The sequence below is a fragment of the Trachypithecus francoisi genome, unplaced genomic scaffold (genome assembly GCF_009764315.1).
Source record: "Trachypithecus francoisi isolate TF-2019V2 unplaced genomic scaffold, Tfra_2.0 Lachesis_group3, whole genome shotgun sequence".
NCBI classification, from domain to species: Eukaryota; Metazoa; Chordata; class Mammalia; order Primates; family Cercopithecidae; genus Trachypithecus; species Trachypithecus francoisi.
Window position 1 is genome coordinate 104,434,988 of NW_022681468.1, and position 20,578 is coordinate 104,455,565.

The following is a 20,578-nucleotide window of genomic DNA, read 5'->3' on the forward strand; positions in this document are numbered from 1 at the left end:
CGGCTCACTGCAAGCTCTGCCTCCCGGGTTCATGCCATTCTCCTGCCTCAGCCTCCTGAGTAGCTGGGACTACAGGCACCCGCTACCACGCGCAGCTAATTTTTTTTTTTTTTTTTGTATTTTTAGTAGAGACGGGATTTCACCGTGTTAGCCAGGACGATCTCAGTCTCCTGACCTCGTGATCCGCCTGCCTTGGCCTCCCAAAGATTATAGGCATTTTGGAATCTTTCGAAATGTCCACGACAATATTTTTTTTAATAAACAAAAAAGCAAAATAGATGTTTCTTCTTAAAGTTTATAATAAGCCAACTGCATTCTCAAGTGTTAAATAAAAATAAAAAGGAGGAGGGAGGTAAGTTGAAGACAGACACTCAGGCTGATAAAAGCAGAGGGCAGGCCAGGCACAATGGCTCACGCCTGTAATCCCAGCATTTTGGGAGGCCGAGGTGGGCAGATCACTTGACGTCGGGAGTTTAAGACCAGCCTGGTCAACATGGTGAAACCCCATCTCTACTAAAAACACAAAAATTAGGCCAAGCGCAGTGGCTCACACTTGTAATCCCAGCACTTCGGGAAGCCAAGGCGGGAGGATCACAAGGTCAGGAGTTCGAGACCAGTCTGGCCAGCATAGTGAAACCCCGTCTCTACTAAAAATAGAGAAAATTATCCAGGTGTGGTGATGTGTGCCTGTAATCCCAGCTACTTGGGAGGCTGAGGCAGGAGAATCGCATAAACCCAGGAGGCGGAGGTTGCAATGAGCCAAGATCGCACCATTGCACTCCAGCCCAGGCAATAGTGCAAGACTCCATCTCAAAAAAAAACAAAAAACAAAAAAACAAAAATTAGCCTGGTGTGGTGGTGGGTGCCTGTAATCCTAGCTACTTGGGAGGCTGAGGCACAAGAATGGATTGAACCCAGGAGGCAGAGGTTGTAGTGATCCAAGCACTCCAGCCTGGGTGACAGAGTGAGACTCCATCTCAAAAGAAAAAAAAAAAAAAGAAATAAAAAAGAAAAGCAGAGGGCAGATCATGGGCACCCCTCATTACCATCTCAGGGAAGTGCCAGGCCTGCTGCTGAGAAGCCAGGCTGGAGACCCTCTCAGACTCTGAATCCAAGGAATTGTGTCCTTCTTTTTCTAAACCCCAGTTGTTTCTTTTTAATGATCGACAAAACTCCTTAAAACGTGAACAAGAATTGGCAGCAGCCTGATACCTCCCCAGGGCCCTGTGTGGACACTGGGTGTGCAAGCCTGGGCCCCTGCCCCTTGCTGGATGAAGCCCACTCGGGGCAGGTGTCCTCTCTGGACTTTCTGGGCCGGGCTTTGCAACTTCACCTGCTTCCTCCTCAGTTGCCCAGACCCAGCTAGGATGGTGCCACACCTGGAATCTTGGTATTTTCCTTCCACCAGGCAGGATCCTGCCCCTTCCTCTGACTTGTAGATTATATCTGGTTTATAAACCTGAGTCACAGCAGGGAACACACCCTGTAGTTGTCACATTCCTGGACACTGTCCCCTGGGTGACCCAGTTGTGGTCACAGCCTCAAATGCTGGGGTTGCTAGTTTCCAGTTCATCATGGAAAGGGCTGAGTCCTGCACAGGCAGGACTCCCTGGGCACCGGGCCAGCCCACACCCACCTCCCCACTGCCAACTACTCTGCAGGACTGTGACATTCCCCAGCCCTGCCTCCCAGGCACCTGGTCAGGAAAGCCTTCCATCCTAGCATCCCAGGGCCCACACCTGCCCATGGCCCTTCTTTCTCTGACCCAAAGGGTCTGGCTCTGTCACCCAGGCTGGAGTGTAATGGTATGATCATGGCTCACAATAGCCTTGACCTCCTGGGCTCAAGTGATCCTCCCACTTCAGCCTCCCCAGTACCTAGGACTATAGATGTGTGCCATCATGCCCAGGTAATTTTTTATTTTTAAAATTTTTTATAGCGATAGGGGTCTCCCTATGTTGCCCATGCTGGTCTCAAGCTCCTGGTCTCAGTCATCCTCCTGCCTTGGCCTCCCAAAGTAATGGAATTACAGGCATGAGCCACTGTACCCAGCCTAGTAGCTACATTTTTTTGTTTTTTGAAACAGAGTCGTGCTGTGTTGCCCACGCTGGAGTGCAATGGCACGATCTTGGTTCACTGCAACCTCTGCCTCCTGGGTTCAAGCAATTCTCCCACCTCAGCCTCTTAAGTAGCTGGAGTTAAAGGCACCTGACATCATGCCTGGCTAATTTTTGTGTTTTTATAGAGACGGGGTTTCTCCATGTTGCCCAGGCTGGTCTTGAACTCCTGACCTCAGGTGACCCACCCGTCTCGGCCTCCCAAAGTGCTGGGATTACAGGTGTGAGCCAACACGCCTGGCCATAGCCACATTTTAAAAAGGAAAAAGAAATAGGTTAAATTAATTTTAATAATCAATTTCATTTTTAATTTAACTCAATATATCCAAAATATTTTCTTTCCACCCATGTAATCAATATAAAACTATCAATATGGATGGCAAAATAAAAATTAAAAATTAATAAAACATCTTAAAAGTTTTTCAATACGACTAGCCACATTTCAAGTGTTCAATAACCATGTGTTTGGGGGCTACTGTATTGCCCAGTGGAGGTCTAGATATATCCAGATATCAGCAATAGGAGGGATGTGCGGAGAAGGGAGCCAGAGATTGAGCAACAAAGTGGTCTTAAGAATCTGGGAGCTGGGCCGGGCGCGGTGGCTCAAGCCTGTAATCCCAGCACTTTGGGAGGCCGAGACGGGCGGATCACGAGGTCAGGAGATCGAGACCATCCTGGCTAACATGGTGAAACCCCGTCTCTACTAAAAAATACAAAAAAAACTAGCCGGGCGACGTGGCGGGCGCCTGTAGTCCCAGCTGCTCGGGAGGCTGAGGCAGGAGAATGGCGTAAACCCGGGAGGCGGAGCTTGCAGTGAGCTGAGACCCGGCCACTGCACTCCAGCCTGGGCGGCAGAGCAAGACTCCGTCTCAAAAAAAAAAAAAAAAAAAAGAATCTGGGAGCTGGCAGGGCACGGTGGCTCACGCCAGTAATCCCAGCACTTTGGGAGGCCGAGGGGGGCGGATCACAAGGTCAGGAGATCGAGACCATCCTGGCTAACACGGAGAAACCCCGTCTCTGCTAAAAATACAAAAAATTAGCCGGGCGTGGTGGCGGGCACCTGTAGTCCCAGCTACTCAGGAGGCTGAGGCAGGAGGATGGTGTGAACCCAGGAGGCAGAGCTTGCAGTGAGCCGAGAGCACGTGCAGTGGCTCATGCCTATAATGCCAGCACTTTGGGAGGCCAAGGTGGGCAGATCACCTGAAGTCAGGAGTTCAAGGCCAGCCTGGCCAACATACTGAAACCCTGTCTCTACTAAAAATACAAAAATTATCTGGGCGTGGTGGCGCATGCCTGTAATCCCAGCTGCTTGGCAGGCTGAGGCAGGAGAATTGCTTGAACCCATGAGGTGGAGGTTGTAGTGAGCCGAGATCAAGCCACTGCACTCCAGCCTGGGCGACAGAGGGAGACTCTGCCTCAAAAAAAAAAAAAAAAGAATCTGGGAGCTTAAAGGAAAGAGCAAGAGAGACCCTTCTGGGATTCAGGGGCTGAGGGCAGAGCCAAAGATACCGAGGAACTGACTGGGGAAGAAAGTTAGAGGGAGTGCAGTGCAGGGCTGGTGCAGTGACAGCCATGAGTCAGGTGGTGGCAGAAGAGAGCTGCTCTGGAGACAAGACTAGGGGCAGATCTAGAGATTGGAGGGAAGGAAGGTTTGTTTGTTAGGTACTTTTCAAACTCTGGGCCAGCTATAGTTGTAGTCTGGGGTTTTCAAATCAGAGACTGTGAATGGAGGCTGAAGGGCACCTAGGGCTGATCCTGGCTGCCTCTGCCCATTCTGTGCAGCTAAAGGGAAGTGGGTACCCAGGCCCTATGAATGGGGAAGCCAGATTGCCCAGGGCTGGGCCTGGACTTTTGCCTGAGAAAGGGAAGGAAAAAGGGCTGAGTTTTAAGCCAGACTGTGGAAATGGGCGAGCATTCTTCCAGTGTTTAAGTTCTAAGTAATGACTAGGAAGAACACCAGGGTTTTTCTTTTCGTTGGCTGAGGGAACCAGAACAAGGTTAAGACATTTAAAGCCCTGAATTCTGAAAATATAATGGCATCCCCTCCCCCAATATCCTGCCATGAAGAAAAGTTTCAGGAACAAAGTTTTGGGTTTCCATTTTTGAAATATCAAATTCCTTCTCTTGGGACTCTGAAAACAACACCCAGAATGAAGGGCTCAGAAGCAGCCTCGGAAGACATTTTTCTCTCTCGCCCTCCCATCTCTCAGTCTAATTCTCCCTCAAGGCTATCCATAAAAACTAGAATTCCTCTTCTCGAAGGCAGGGCACGGAGACCAGAAACCCTTTTCCCAAAAGCCAGCCATCAAAGCCTAAAATCATTGCTCTAACTTCTCTCTGCCTTTCTGGGTAAAAACTGGCAATAAAGAAATTATCTGACGTACCTTGTCTGACTGTAGGTCATAAGACCCCCCCTTCCAGAAGGAAGAAATGCATGCTCAGAGAGGCCAAGAGTCTACACAGACAGGTTTTGCTGTTTCTCCTCTACTCGGTATTAGATCACCCTGTGTTTGTCCAATTCTGTTTCTCCGTGGCTGTCCATACTTTGTTGAACCTGAGCACAAAATTTCCCTGTATCGTTGGGTCTTCATTCTGAAGGCTCCCATGTGTATACATTAAATAAATTTGTGTGCCTTTCTCCTGTTAATCTGCCTTTTGTGAGTTGATTTTTCTGTGAACCTTCAGAGGGTGTAAGGGAAATTTTCCCTTGGCCCCTACACTTCCAAAAACAATTGGTGGTGGGGTAGGTGGGGAGTGCACCAGCTTTAATGAGCCCTTTCTAGGCCTCAGCAAGACAGGTGCAAACCAGATGACAGTCTCTAGAATTCTAGATGGGAGGGTGCCAGGCCAGAAACCAAAGCTCCTGAGCACAAGGGGACTTCTTGAAAAGTCAAGCAATAGCTGGCCCTGCCCAGACAGCTCTGTGGGATGTAGAGCTGAGCTTCTTGGTGTGGTCCAGGCATCCAGAGTGAAGGAGAGATGGAAGGGCAGGCTGGCTGTTTTTTCACCCATCCCTCATCATCTCCAGGGACAGAGATGAGAGAGACAGGTGGAATTTGGGACTAAAGAAGGGGACAGTATAGGTCATTCTCTGGTCACCGCCCCTGCCCATCCCCCCCTTTCACACACACACAGCATCCAGAGAGCCTGGGGGTCAGGCGAAGGCATGGCAGGGTCAATCTCCAAATCAGCACACACAGGCCACCTTGCTCTCATGCAGAATGCTACTGCCTTGTGTGGAGCAACGCACCCAGCGCGTAACTGTACTGCCGGGCATTTAGGCTGTCCTGTTTTCTTGCTTTTGCAAATAATGCTGAAATTTTGCATTTCTTGAACACTTGTGAGAATATCCCTATATCACAATTTTTCTAGCTGGATCAAAGGGAAAGAATATTTTTAAAGTGATTGAAGTTGGATGCAGTAGCTCATGCCTATAATCCTACTATTTTGGGAGGCTAAGGCAGGAGGATTTCTTGAGCCCAGGAGTTTTAAACCAGCCTGAGCAACATAGCAAGACCCCATCTCTACCAAAAAAAAAAAAAAAAAAAAAAAAAAGCCAGGGGTGGTGGTGCATGTATGTAGTCCCAGCTATTCAGGAGGCTGAGGTGAGAGGATTGCTTGAGTCCAGGAGTTTGAGGCTATGGTGAGCTGCGATCGCACCACTGTGCTCCAGCTTGAGTAACAGAGGGAGACTCTGTCTCAAAATATATATAAATACATGTTGGTGTCATGTGGGGAGTTAAAAAAGAAAAAATAAATATTTTTGAGTGATCTATATAATAAAAATATAATATTTTATTATATAAATAAAAAGTTTGAAAGTGATATATGATAAAATAATAAAATATTATATATATAATAAAATAAATATATAATAAATAGACTGATAGTCATTCACCAAAAAGGTTACACTAAATTAAACTCTTACCATGAGTGGGTGGGTGAGTACCACATACTCTTGCCATTTGGAGGCATGTAATGGGTTGCATATCACTTAGAAGAAAGATAAGTTATTATTATTTTAATTTCTTTGAACATCAGTGAGCTCGAATATCTTTTTACAATTTATGAACTATTTTCTCCTTATCAATGATTCTCATCTTTTATTTTTTAAAAAAAGAGAAAGTATGTGAGCACTCAGGTGTATATACCTAAAAGACTGCTTACACAGAAAGATTTGGAATGACATTTTAGGTCAGTGGGTCTCAAACTGGGCGAGCATCAGAATCACCTGCAAGGCCTGTTGCAACGCAGTATGTTGGTCCCACCCCCATCATTTCTTTTCTTTTCCTTTTTTTTTTTTTTTTTGAGATGGAGTCTCACTCTGTCACCCAGGCTGCTGTGCAATGGTGCTAGCTCAGCTCACTGCAACCTCCGCCTCCCAGTTTCAAGTGATTCTCCTGCCTCAGCCTCCCAAGTAGCTGGGGTTACAAGCACCCATCACCATGGCCAGCTATTTTTTTTGTATTTTTAGTAGAGATGAGATTTCGCCATGTTGGCTGGGCTGCTCTTGAACTCCTGACCTCAGGTGATCCGCCTGCCTTGGCCTCCCTCATCGTCTCTGATTCAGCAGGTCTAGGATGGGTCCAATAATTTTCATTTCTAACAAGTTCTCAGGTGATGCTGACAATGCTGGTCCATGAACCCTACTTTGAGAATAGCTGTTCTAAGCTATTAAAAGCAGTTACCGGGCCAGGCAAGGTGGCTCAAGCCTATAATCCCAGCACTTTGGGAGGCTGAGGCGGACGTATCACAAGGTCAGGAGTTTTGAGACCATCCTGGCCAACATGGTGAAACCCCATCTCTACTTAAAAAAAAAAAAAATTAGCTGGGCATGGTGGTGGGTGCCTGTAATCCTAGCTACTCAGGAGGCTGAGGCAGGAGAAATGCTTGAACCAGGGAGCTGGAGGTTGCAGTGAGCCGAGATTGTGCCACCGTGCTCCAACCTGGCAACAGAGCAAGACTCCATCTCAAAAAAAAAAAAAAAAAAAAAATTCAAATACAAAATAAAAAAATAGAAGCAGTTACCCACGGGGAGTGGGGTTAAGAAAGAGATTTAAAAACTTTTTCCTTTGTGCAATAAGCAAGAATTTCTTTGACCATTAAGGAAATAAAATTGAGACCTTTGAAGATTTGCCTGTGAAAGCACAGGTGTGAAAGCACAAGGTGTTTTACGAAAGTAAAGCATTATTACCAGGCATTATGTGAGGGATGCATTTGAAAATTCCCCTCTACCCACCACGCAGTAGCACTGTGATTGCTTTAAGGGCCTAATTCACACCACTGGATTTTGACCTACAAATGCTTTGTGCTGTGTAAACTGCACAGGAAATAATTTAGGAGCAGAGGCAGGACTTGGGCCCAGAGAGAGTGTGCGGAAGGGGAGGAGGGAAGGAGTAAGACGGAGCTCTAGGGACAGCCCAGGTGTGAGACTGGAGAAATGAGCATGAATTTTGGAGTCAGACAGATCTGGGTTTGGGCATCTCACTTACTCTGGAGCCTCAATTTTCTCATCTGGAAAATGGGGCTATTAAAACACCTAGCATACTGCTTGGCACCTAGTATGCACTCAGTAAGCTTTGCCCCAGGTGGCCATGCGCAAAGCCCGAGCAAATGGTCCAGCCTGGCTCAGGGGAAGCCACTCCTCTTGCCAGCAGAGCAGGCCCAAGAGAGAAGATCCCAGGGCTGCTCTGGCCAGGAGCTGTGTGGGGCTCCCACAAAGATGGGTTTCAGGTCCTCAACATAGCCGAGCAGAAGGAGGGCTCTGCCTACCCCAAAGGAGATGTAGGCGCCCAGCAGGCTGCCAGCAATGGTGGCGTAACCTCCGGTCATGACAACATGGACTTCAGAGAGTGTCATGTCTGCCAAGTAGGGCCGGATCAGTAATGGAGCCTCGGTCTGCAAAGAGGAAAGATGTCAGACAAGCAGGGTGGGGGTGGTTGGGCATACGCTCCCCCTCCACAGGTCACAGTGAGTGCCTGGGAGTCCCACGGTAAGAGGCAGCAGGGTGGGGTAAAGACCAGTGTCCGTACTTGGCTGAGCCTCTCTGAACCTCAGCATTGCCCACCTCTGCAGAAGGACCCACACCCCTCCCTCCCGGCCTGACAATGCTCCCCTGTGTCGACAACCTGCCACGTGCCAGGCACCCTGCTAGGCACGTCACCTTTGTTACTCACAACTGTCTAAGATAGAAGTGGGCATCTCCATTTTCCAGGAGAGCAAAAGAGGTTCAGAGGGGTTCCAGGAATGACCCCTGCTCACGTAAATGAATGGGAAGCAGATCCTGCTGCAGGCCCAAGGTCTCCTGCAGCCACAGTGGTGACCGAAAGAAAGAAGCTGTGGCATTGGATGAGGGGTGCATTTCTGGGCATCTGGGCAGCCCGAAGCCCTTCGTTATTCACTCAGTAACTAGTTACTGAGTGCCTACTGTGTTCCAGGCACTGTTCTATAGAATACGAACACGGGGTCAACAGGATAAAGTCCCTGCCTTCACGGGGCTTATATCCTGGGAGCAGTGGAGGGTGGGAGGGGGGCTTTAGCAGGTGGTGGGAGGATAGAGATAATCAACAAGGAACCAAGCAGGTAAGCAATGTCATTTTAGACAGTGACGAAAGCTATGAAGATATGTGTGAGAATGCCTACTGGTTAGCGGTGTTTAAAACTGAGTAGGCCAGGCATGGTGTCTCATGCCTGTAATCCCAGCACTTTGGGAGGCCAAAGTGGTAGAATCACCTGAGGTCAGGAGTTCCAGACCAGCCTGGCCAACATGGTGAAACCCCATCTCAACTAAAAATACTAAAATTAGCCGGGCATGGTGACACATGTCAGTAATCCCAGCTACTAGGGAGGCTTAGGCACGAAAATCACTTGAACCTGGGGGGTGGAGGTTGCAGCGAGCCAAAGATTGTGCCACTGCACTCCAGCCGGGGTGACAGAGTGAGACTCCATCTCAGACAACAAAAACAAAAAAACTGAGAAATCGGCAAAGGCCTCTCTGAGGAGGTGACATTAGGTTAGGGTTGGCTGAGACCTGAAGGAGCCAGTGACATGGTTTGATAGCACAGCATTCCAGGCAAGCGAACAGCAGAGGCCCTAAAGTAGCAAGAAGCTCTGCAAAGTCCAGAGGCCATAGCAGTCAGTATGTCTGCTGCAGATGGGCACGGGGGAGCTGCCTGAGATGGAGGCAGAGGGGGCAGGTGTGCCACAGGGGGGCTGGGAAGCCAGGATGAGGGGTGAGCTTGCTTAGGTGGGAGTGGAATGATCTGCTTTGTGTGTTTGAAGGGTCACTCGGGTGTATGAGTGAAGGACAGATAGTAGGGGCAGGGAGAAGAGGTAGGAGGAGACAGCAGTGTTCAGGTGAGAGGCGGGTGGCCCGGGCAGCGGGGGGTTGTAGATGGGCCACAGAGGTAGCGCTGTGGGAATGCTGATAGACTGGATGCCGCAGTGGGGGAAGTGGAGGAAGGCAGGGCAGCTCTTCCGGCTCCAACTGAATGATCCTGTGGAAGATGTTCCCACCTGCTGAGAGGGGAAGGGCTTCAGAAGGGCAGAGGTGATGAGGGAGGGGAGCAACAGTTCTGGTTGTTTGGACTTAGTGTCTTAATGTGAGACACCCCTTAAATCTCCAAGTGGATGGTCAAGGGGCCAGTTAACCTGTCAGTCCTGAATTCATGGGAGGTAAGGACTGCAGAGCAGGACCTGGGAGGCATTTAGAGCATTTAAAGCCATGGGGCTAATGTGATCCTGCAGGGAGGCCGTGTGGATGGACAAGAGGAGAGGGCCCAGGCGTGTAGAGAGGTTGAAACGATATCACTGACCCCTGAAGGCTCCCCATTCCCCCTTCTTGGGGGAAATGAGGCATAGACCCCAGCATCTAGGTCAGCTTGATCAACAATTTGTCCAAAATGAACTCACCTTGGCAGCGCTTCACATTGCCCAGTGTCACCCCACCTACATATTTTCCCAGCAAAACACATGGAACACATCTGCAGCCTTTCATATAAAATAACTGCTTTGCATTTTAATAGTGCTTTCCTCTTTTGCCTCATTTTGAACACCTTAAGGGACTTTTTTGACAATTTATCTGAGAGTACGTCTATCTTCATTGGCTAAAAACAAGACAAAACTAAACAAAAAACAACCAGAAAAAAAACCCTTCAAATCAATACACTTACACCACAGAAAAAATGATAAAAATATTCCCCAAAGTTTCCTAAACTGTACAGTGAAATATGGCAAGAGACACTCTTGTCGACTCAAACATTAAGCAGATGGGCCAGGACAGGCCTTGGCAGAGTCTCCAGAGGGCCATCCTCAGGGGGTCAGGCTTTCTGAAAGGGACTCAGCACCGATGGTGCTTTCAGAGTCACATTTGCTTTGAAAAATACATTTTAAGAAAGAGGGAGAAAAGAAAAGACAAAATAATGCGGTGGGAAAAACTCTGACCAGAAAGAAGAAAACCTGGATTCGAAGCCATGGCTTATACATGTGGGATCTTGGTCAAGGGGTTCCCATCCCCTGAGCCTGTTTCCTCGTGTATAAGATGAGAAACTGGACTCCATCTGTAGGAGCTGTGAGTCTTTGGGCTGATGAAGACCGCCTAGGGCTAGAGTGGTAAGAGAAGCCAGACAGATGACATCCTCCCTGGCACGACCCAGTCATCCCCCAAACAGCGTAGCCCTGGGGCAGCAGAATTTGAGGACCCTGGGAGAAGGTTCAAACGGCTCTTCCTTGGACTGAATCAGCGCTCTGGGGATCCAGGGAAGCTGCCCTCTTTGGGGAAGCTGCTGATGAGCATGAGGGTAGGAGGCTGCCATACCCACCTGGCTCACAAAGATGTTTCCAGCCACGCTCAGGGTCTCAGTGGCTGTGGTATCCATGGTGACTTGCATCAGCCAGGCAATCTAGAAGGAAGCAGAGTGTTCTTTGTTGGAAGACATCAGCAAACCCCAGAGTCAAAGGGGGCTGGAGTGAAAGATCTGACACACTTTCCTCCCAACTCCCAGCCCAGTGTAGGACCCCCTCATCTACATTTTCCCAAAAGGTCAATTCATAATCTTCTTCCACACCTTCATTGATAGGGGCTTACCCCTTCCCAAGGCCACCCATTTTGCCATAGGAATGCAGAAAGGATTTCCTGGCCAAATATATTTGAGAATTGCGAATGGCACACACACACACCCCTTAGAGATTACCAGTACACATTAGCTTAGTAAAGCCTCTGAGAAGTCCTGCATTAAGCTTGTTTAAATTTATGTAGCATAATGTCTAGCCTAGTTTCCCTAAATTATTTGACCATGGGATCAGGCTACCTTTACCTAGTAACATTTACTAACATGTTGTGGAACTAGAGTTTTGTGGAAAAGATTTTGGGAAACACTGTGTTAGAAAGCGTTTTTCTTTTCTTTTTCTTTTTCTTTTCTTTTTTTTTTTGAGACAGAGCCTCGTTCTGTTGCCCAGGCTGGAGTGCGGTGGCACAATCTCGGCTCACTGCAACCTCTGCCTCCCAGGTTCAAGCAACTCTCCTGCCTCAGCCTCCTGAGTAGTTGGGACTACAGGCACCCACCAGCATACCCAGCTAATTTTTGTATTTTTAGTAGAGACGAAGTTTCACCACGTTGCCCAGACTGGTCTCGAACTCCTGACCTCAGGTGATCCATCTGCCTTGGCCTCCCAAAGTGCTGGGATTACAGGTGTGAGCCACCATGCCCAATTAGAAAGTTCTTCTTTTTAATCAAGATGAAATCTGCTTCCCTGGAATTCTATCCACTGCTGGTGCCTCTCAGGCTGCCCTTTCTCTAATCTCTCTTCTGTAAGTATTCAGAGACAGCTATCCTCTCCTAACTTCCTCTTCTCCAGGCAACTCGTTCCTTATTCCTTCAACCATTTTGTAGAGGGTATGGTTTCAAGCCCTTTTATTCTCCTGCTTATAGTTCAGTTTGTCATACCCTCTTGGTTGAACACAGTCTCCAGGTCTGGGGAGAATCACCGCCTTTATGCTATGCTGTGTGGACTCTTAACACAACTGCTATGGTTTAAATAACCCCACCTAAACTCATGTTGAAATTTGATTGCCAGAGAAAAATATATATGCATTTGATTGCCATCATAACAATGTTGAGAGGCATGACCTTGAGGAGGTGATTGGGTCATGAAGGCTCTGCCCTCAAGAATGGATTAATGCTGTTATTGCAGGAGTAGTTTGGTTATCATGGGAGTGAACCCGATAAAGGGGATGAGTTTGGCCCTGCTATCTCTGTGTCTTGTGTGCTCACTTCTGCCTTCTGCCCTTCTACCATGTTATGACACAGCAAGAAGGCCCTTACCACATGTCAGTGCCATGCTCTTAGCCTTCCCAGCCTCCAGAACCATGAGCCAAATAAATATCTTTTCTTTATAAATTACCCAGTCTGTGATATTCTGTTACAGCAACAGAAAATGAACAAAGACAAAACCACAGGTTGTTTTTGCCTTTCTGGCAGCCATCTGATGTTGCTGATTTATTCTGAGCTCAATCAACTAAAACCTTGGAATCTTTTGCCAGGTCCAATGCTATCTGTTGCTGTCCAATGCTATCTCCTACATCCTGGTTTTGTGCAGCAGATTTTACGAACATAAGCACAGGATCTGACATTTATACCAGCTGAGTCTGGCCAACATGGCCCACTGCTACAGTCTCTCAATATCTTTTCAGTATAAATTATTTTTCTTCCACTACACCTTTTCAATTCAGCCTCAAAACTGCAACCTTTCCTCCAGGAAAGACCACTTTAGACTTTGGTGCTATTTCTCCTTAGTGTCATGACAGGAGACCTTGGGAAAGGATATTTGGTCAGTGCTAGATTCTGTGAGGCTGAAGATCCTGGAAGCAGGGGATTCAGGGAAGGTATGGACTTCAGAAGCAAGGGATTCTAGGAAGCTGTGAACTCTAAGAGTAGGGGATTCTGGGAAGGTATGGGCCTCAGAAGCAAGGGATTCCAGAAAGGTGTGGAACTTGGGAGCTGGGGATTTTGGGAAGGTGGAGGCGCTAGGAGCAGGGGATTCTGGAAGGGTGTGGGCTTGGGGAGCAGTGTATTTGGGGAGTTTTGGGCTCTGGGAGCAAGGCATTCTGGGAGAGTGTGAACCCTGTGAGCTGGTGACTCTAGGAGAGCCCAGGTCATGGGCACTGGGAACTTACCTTCAGGATCACCCACTGCATGAGGCCCACGTGGTAGAGAACCGATATGACACAGCTGAAGAAGACAATGATGGGCAGAACCTGCCGGGAAGGAGAGCATAGGACCACAGGCTAGAGGCAGGCAGGCTGCAGGGTGCTAGGCAGGGTCCAGGAGACCCCAGACAGCCCACTCCATCCCAGGCCTTGCCACTCAGATGCCTGACAGGATCTGGGAAGATGCTCTGAGATCAGTGCATGAAGTCCCAGGTGTTCCACATGCAGGGCCTCTTTGGAGGCAGTCTTGTCCTCTCGGCTCCCCTCTAAATAGTGACCAGCCACCAGACCATCCCCTCTCTCCTCAGCACAGGTAGGCCTGTGCTGTGGTAGGGTGGGGCCTGAGTGCACCACTTTTATCTCCTGCTTCTTTGTCTCTAAAATGGGAGTAAAATGCCCACATCTGAGGGTCATTGTGAGGGTGGCATTGTGTACCCTTCTCCATGAGCTCAATCCTCGGCCTCAGATGCTGGCCTTAACCTCCCTCTCATGCTTTGGGCCTGAATGAGGGGACCCTCACCATTTTGGTACTCCACTTCCGCTCAGCACCAACAAGCTCAGAATTAGGCTTACCCCGGACCTGAGCCAGCATCTCCTCCCATCACCCCATTTCCCATTATTAGTACCAGGCTGAACACTCCTCTTCCTTCACTCCAAGCTCATCCATTCTCCCTTCAGAATTTCTCACACCCAGGCCGGGCGCGGTGGCTCAAGCCTGTAATCCCAGCACTTTGGGAGGCCAAGACGGGCGGATCACGAGGTCAGGAGATCGAGACCATCCTGGTTAACACGGTGAAACCCCGTCTCTACTAAAAAATACCAAAAACTAGCCGGGTGAGGTGGCGGGCGCCTGTAGTCCTAGCTACTCGGGAGGCTGAGGCAGGAGAATGGCGTGAACCCGGGAGGCGGAGCTTGTAGTGAGCTGAGATCCAGCCACTGCACTCCAGCCTGGGCGACAGAGCGAGACTTCGTCTCAAAAAAAAAAAAAAAAAAAAAAATTTCTCACACCCATTCCGTCCTTTCCAGGTCCATGGAAAAGGAGGTTGCTTTTCTGCACCCTGGTCTTTCTTTACTGTAGTCTGATGTTTAATAACAAACTGGCAAAAAACAGAGAGGTCTTTTAGTGGAAGACTAGTTTCATCACCTAGGATACAGACATACACCAGTGCACTAAAGGTCAGGAAACAAGAATGCAGAAGCTCTCTATGGGCAGCTGTGGACTGATTTCCAAGATATGTTGTTAAATGAAAAAAAGAGAAGGTGTACCACAAGAGTGAATGCTATGCTGTTATGTGGGTTTAAAAAGGGGGTCGGGGGTAGCCATGCATGGTGGCATGTGTCTATAGTCCCATCTCCTCAGGAGGCTGAGGCAAGAGGATTGCTTGAGCCCGGGAGTTCAAGGCCAGGCTGGGCAACATAGTAAGGTCCCCTTCCTCTCCAAAAATATGTGTGTGAGGGGCATTGTGTGTGATCTTATATGGGTGCAGGAATCATTAGAAGGATGTGCAAGAGGCCAGCAACAGCAGCTGCCTTGGGCAGGGAACCGGGTGCCTTGGGGGCCAGGGATGAGAGGAAGGTTTCTTTTTGACTGTATACCATTTTGTGTTGGAATGTTTGCTCTATTCTGTGTCCTGCGTTCCCAACAGTTTAAACTAGTCGTGTAGAACTGGTAATAGCATGGGAGCATTCTTATGCTATAATGTTAAGTGGGAACATTGAAATATTAAAATTATGGAAAGAAGCACTCCCAAATAGTCAAAGAACTTGCCCTATGTGCTGGGGCTATGTAAATGTTGTTTTCTTTTTTCTTTATTTCTGAATTTCTCATCTGTTTCTACAATTTTTTTTTTTTTTTTTTTTTTTTTTTTTTTTTTTTTTTAGACAGAGTCTCACTCTGTTGCCCAGGCTGGAGTATAGTGGCACGATCTTGGCTCATTGCAGCCTCCCCCTCCTGGGTTCAAGTGATTCTCCTGCCTCAGTCTCCCAAGTAACTGGGATTACAGGTGCTTGCTGTCACACCCAGCTAATTTTTGTATTTTTAGTAGAGACAAGGTTTCACCATGTTGGCCCAGGCTGGTCTCGAACTCCTGACCTCAAGTGATCTGCCCGCCTCATTCTCCCAAAGTGCTGAGATTACAGGTGTGAGCCACCGCATTCAGCTGTTCCTATAATTTTCTATAATAGGTGGACATTTCTCAAGGGAGGGAGCATAGGCAGGAGAGGTTTGTGGGAAGATCAGTTTGGTTTTGAACTTTGAATCTGAGATGCCTCTGGAATATCAAGTGGGCAGCTGGATAAAGGATTGGGAGCTGAGAGGGGAGATCTGGGCCAGGCCTTGGCATGGGGCTCTTTCATAAGAAATACAGGTTGGCCCAGCATAGTGGTTCATGCCTTTAATTCCAGCACTTTAGGAATTAAAGGTGGATTGCTTGAGCTCAGGAGTTTGAGGCCAGACTAGGAAACAAAGCAAGGCCCCCATTTCTATACATACAAATTTTTTTTTAATAACTGGGCATGGTGGCACACGCATGTGGTTCCAACTGCTCTGGAGGCTAAAGCGGGAGGATCACTGGATTCCAGGAGTTCGAGGCTGCAGTGAGTCATGATCATGGCACTGCACTACAGCCCAGTCAACAGATTGAGACCCCATCTCTTAAAATAAAATTTTAAAAAAATTTTAAAAAGGCCAGGCACGGTGGCTCACACCTGTAATCCCAGCACTTTGGGAGGCTGAGGTGGGTGGATCATTTGAGGTCAAGCGTTCGAGACCAGGTTGGCCAACACAGTGAAATCCCGTCTCTACTAAAAATACAAAAAAATAAAGCAGGCATAGTGGCAGGCACCTATAATCCCAGCTACTAGGGAGGCCGAGGCACAAGAATTGCTTGAACCCGGGAGGCAGAGGTTGCAGTAAGCCGAGATCATCCCACTGCACCCCAGCCTGGGGTGACAGAGTGAGACCCTGCCTAAAAAAACAAAACAAACAAACAAGAAAAAAAAATTAGAAGAGGAACGACCACAGGTAGAGATGGCTGGTGGATACAATTCACTGTGGAAATCACCCTGAGTGAGAAGCACAGGGACTAAGGACAGGGCCCTGTGGTCAGTGTGTCACTGAAGGGTGACAGGGAAGGAGGAGCCTGTGAAGGAGACAAAGAAATAGCCAAGGGCTGGAGGATGGCCAGGAGATAGGCGGGATGGAAACCGAGGGGCAGCTTTTCCAGAACAGATAGTCACTAGCAGTTGTGTCAGGGGCATCAGAGAACTCTGGAAAGGTAAGGACTGAGCTAGACCCCTGGGACTTAGCAACTTGGAGGTGCCCATGATCTAGGTGAGAGCAGTGTCAGAGGAAGTCAGAGAAGTGTGGGGACTGAGGCTGATGGCAGTGAGCCAAGGTGGAAGTGGGACATAAAGAAGGAGAGAGCACAAGAATGGACAGCCCTTGCAAGAAGCGGCACTGTGCTCACTGCCGGAGACTAGTGAGGGGCCCAGAAAGGGCTGCTTTTATTTTTTAAGGAGGGAGAGTCTTGAGCAACCAAATTTAGGCTCTAGTTCAAAGTGAACTGAGATTACAGAATGGACCCTGAAGAGAATGGAGACTCTGCCCCGGGCAGCTGGGAAGCAAGCTCTGCTGAGGCCCTTTCTTTCTCCTGTCCCTTCCCAGACCAATGCTGCAGGTGGTATCTGCACTTGCTCTGCTGTCATCTGTCATCAACTTCACTGTGGTGGGGAAGTCATCTGACAGAGAACACCAGAACTGGCTCAAGAAACCCTTTTCCTGCCCTGTGACTCCTCCTCCCCCCGGGTCTAGAAACACCTCCAGCACGGGTATGATGACATCATTCCGCCACTCCTGGGACTGAGATGCAGAGAGGGTCACGTACTGTCTAGACTGCTTGTCCAGTGGATCCTGAGAGAGACTGCCAGGCAGCTGGCAGGCCTGCAGGGATGGGCCCACACCAGGAAGGAGAGTGCCTGGGGCATCAGGACCCCACTGCAGCACTGGGACTTTCTCCTGCCAGCAATCAAAAGATTTTCTATCTGTGAGATGGAGATTCATGGTGGAAGAGAAGCTATGTTTTGGATTAAGTGGGGACTGTCTAGGGAGGGGAGGGGAATAAAAGAGAAAAGAGGCGGCCCCAATTTTCTAAGGTAGGATAGAAAACTAAATAAGGTCCCTGTGGCCAATATCGTCTTACAGCCAGGAAACAGCTCTGGGGCCTGCAGGATGTGACATGGCAGAAGAACAGGCAGCAGCTCAAGGCAGTGCTGCTGTGGAAAGGGGAGGCAAGTACCGTTAAATTCCACTGTATGCCAACCACGAGGGCCTGCCCTGGGTCAGGTCCCTAATATGTGGAGACTCATCAATCCTCATGGCATCTGTGGTGGATGTAACTGTCCCCACTTCACAAATGGGCACACAGAGGCTGTGCGATCTTGGCTACCCACCCGAGGTCACATACCTGCAAAGAGGCAGATGTACCTCCCAGGCACCATGCAGATTGCCAAGGTCCTGCCACGCCCCTTGGGAGCACGCCCCTTGGGGACAGTCCTGGAGGCTTGTTTCTCTGCCTTCAGGGGCAGCATACATCCCTGCTGGAAACTGAATGTCTGTGTCCCCCTGAATTCACATATTGAAACCTAATTCCCTAGGTGATGGTATTAGGAGGTGGAGCCTTTGGGGGTGATTAGGTTATGAGGGTGGAGCCCTCATGAATGGGATTAGTGCCCTTATAAAAGAGGCCACATGCCAGGCACAGTGGCTCACACCTGTAATCCCAGCATTTTGGGAGGCTGAGGCCAGAGGATTCCTTGAGTTCAGGAGTTCAAGACCAGCCTGGCAACATAGTAAGACCCTGTCTCTACCAAAATTCAAAAAATTAACTGGGCATGATGGTATGCGCCTGTAGTCCCAGCTATTCTGGAGGCTGAGGCAGGAGGATCACAAGCCCAGGAGACGGAGGCTGCAGCAAGCAGTGATCACACCGCTGCACTCCAGCCTGGGCAACAGAGTGAGATCCTGTCTCAAAAAGATAGGAAGAAAAAACAAAAGAGGCTCCAGAGAGCTCCCTCACCTCTTTTACCATGTGAGGACACAGACGACCAAGTGGGCAGAGAGCAAAGTGGGCCTCAACAGAATTCAACCTTGCAGGGACCCTGATCTCAGACTTCCAGCCTCTAGAAGTGTGAGAAATAAATTTCTGTTGCTTGTAACCACCCAGTCTATGGTTTTCATTCTGGCCTCCTGGACGGACTAAGGCAGTCCCCTTCAAGGAAGAGCCAAGTAAGTCCTGACCACTGCCTTGTAGAAATGGCTTTGGAGGCTGGTCCTGCTAGTACCATAACCCAAGGAAGAAGGATATTCTAGCTCTTCTAGGCCACTGGTTCTCAGCATGTGGACCAGCAGCACCTCTGAGAATTTGCTAGAAATATTTTGGATTTAATAGGTCTACAGTGGGGCCTGATGTTTGGCCTTTCCAGATGCTGCTGGTGCAGCTGACCTGGACACCACACTCTGACAACCACAGCCCTGGAGCCTAGATTAGACACTCTGAGCAAACTTCATCACCTGGGCCAAGAAACAGGCTTTGAAGGCCAGACAAAACCCACTAAGGACATGGCCTGCTCCCTCCTCTCCCTGGAGGAAGCTGAGCCAGGGCTCCTGCTGACTTCCTAAGGCTGTCTGGGCAAACCCTCAGGTCCCCAGACTCCAAGGCCTGAGCACTGTCGACAGGGCCCTGTCACCAGCCCCAGGCCACAGTGAGCCACAAAAACGCAAAGTTGGAAGATGCTCGGGGCAGCAGCTGCGGTGCACACTGTACCAGCGCCATCGCCAGAAAGTGGAAGGGACTCAAGTCCAAAACAATTGCATTTCTGGCTGTCCCCTAGCTACACCTCCTGATTTCCTGTTTGTGCCATCCCTTTGCCCAGAATGGCCTCAGCACTCTGCCCCTCATTCCTATTTCTGCCTGGATCCCGGGTTTTCAACAATGCCTCCTGCCTCAGCTGTCCCATCTCCCTTCTTTCAGCCATCCCACCCCAGGCTTCATTTACTTCCCATTCCCTTCACTGAAAACCATGCTCACTACGGTTACCGGTTACCCCTTAACTACCAAATCCAATGATACCTTTTGGTCCTTATTTGATCTTTGTGTGTGTGTGTGCGCGCGCAAAATTTGGCACTGTTGATCACTGGGGATTACAAGTCTATGTCACACATCCTGAAACTCTCAGGAGATGAAGACATTTTCCTTGACCCTAGGGGTTCCTCCAGAGAAATCTGAGCAGCACTGCTGAGCTTAGCAGTGGGTGCTTGTTCCGGAGGCTAGAACAATAGTGAAAGAATGAGAGTCTGCTCCCAGGTCAACTAGACCCAGGGGAGTATGATCATGCGGGTGGAAAGTTACTAGAAGGGAGTCGAAGCCAAGGTGGAATGACTAATCCAGCTGATACAGCCAAGGGGTGACTGCCACGTCCACATGCACTGTACTGGACTCCAGGCCCAGGGCAGGCTGAGGGCTGAGGAAGCCCCAGGGAGAGACTTTACTTCCCCCCAGAAGAGAGCAGCTGGACCATGGCCCAGCAGGAAGCAGCTTGGATTCTGAAAATCTGAGTGAGCTCAGAGAAGACTTCCCCAGGCCGAAATTGGCCAAAGGCCTTGGAGTAGGTCTGTATGATTCATAGAAAGAACAGAGAGAACGTCCTGAGTCTTCTGTTCAGCTCAGCATTCAACAAAACCACCCCTACCTTGAGGGCAAATCCCAAGCATATGTGTGTGATACAGGGGAGAGTGGGAGGCTGAATAAAATGTTGTGATTAGTGAGAAAGAGAGTTCTGTGGCCATGAAGCATTTATCCTAGTCCTCCTTCATCTTTCCCAGCATTGCTAAGGATGGTGCATCAGCCAATACACTGTCCAGGAATTTGTCCAGAGGACAGGGCCTACCAGAGGCCAGGAAACTGCTAGTGTTAGGCTGGGAAATGCTGAGGCTGGTTAATGATAAACCCAGCTCACTATTATTTTTATCTTAACTGAACATTCCACTTCAAAGTTTTTTGACACCACTGATACATCTTTTTCCACTTCCTCTTCCTCCTCCTCCTCTTCCTCTTCTTCTTCCTCCTCCTCCTCTTCCTCTTCCTTTTCCTCCTCTTCTTCTTCTTTTTTTTTTTGGACGGAGTCTCGCTCTGTTGCCCGGGCTGGAGTGCAGTGGTGCGATCTCTGCTCACTGCAACCTCCGTCTCCCAGGTTCAAG

The 20,578-nt window shown here is 49.0% G+C and overlaps 1 protein-coding gene across 4 annotated transcripts in view; it reads right to left on the minus strand.

Moving 5' to 3' along the window:
* SLC28A1 (solute carrier family 28 member 1) overlaps positions 1–20,578 on the minus strand; it is a 68,214-nt gene that overhangs the window by 13,851 nt on the left and 33,785 nt on the right. For all 4 annotated transcript variants that reach the window (XM_033190922.1, XM_033190921.1, XM_033190920.1 and 1 more), the window contains 3 exons: positions 13,291–13,371; positions 10,937–11,017; positions 7,890–8,015 (listed from right to left, as the gene is read on the minus strand). In XM_033190922.1, coding sequence (XP_033046813.1) covers positions 7,890–8,015; positions 10,937–11,017; positions 13,291–13,371 — 288 coding nt within the window. The remainder of the gene's footprint in view (positions 1–7,889; positions 8,016–10,936; positions 11,018–13,290; positions 13,372–20,578) is intronic.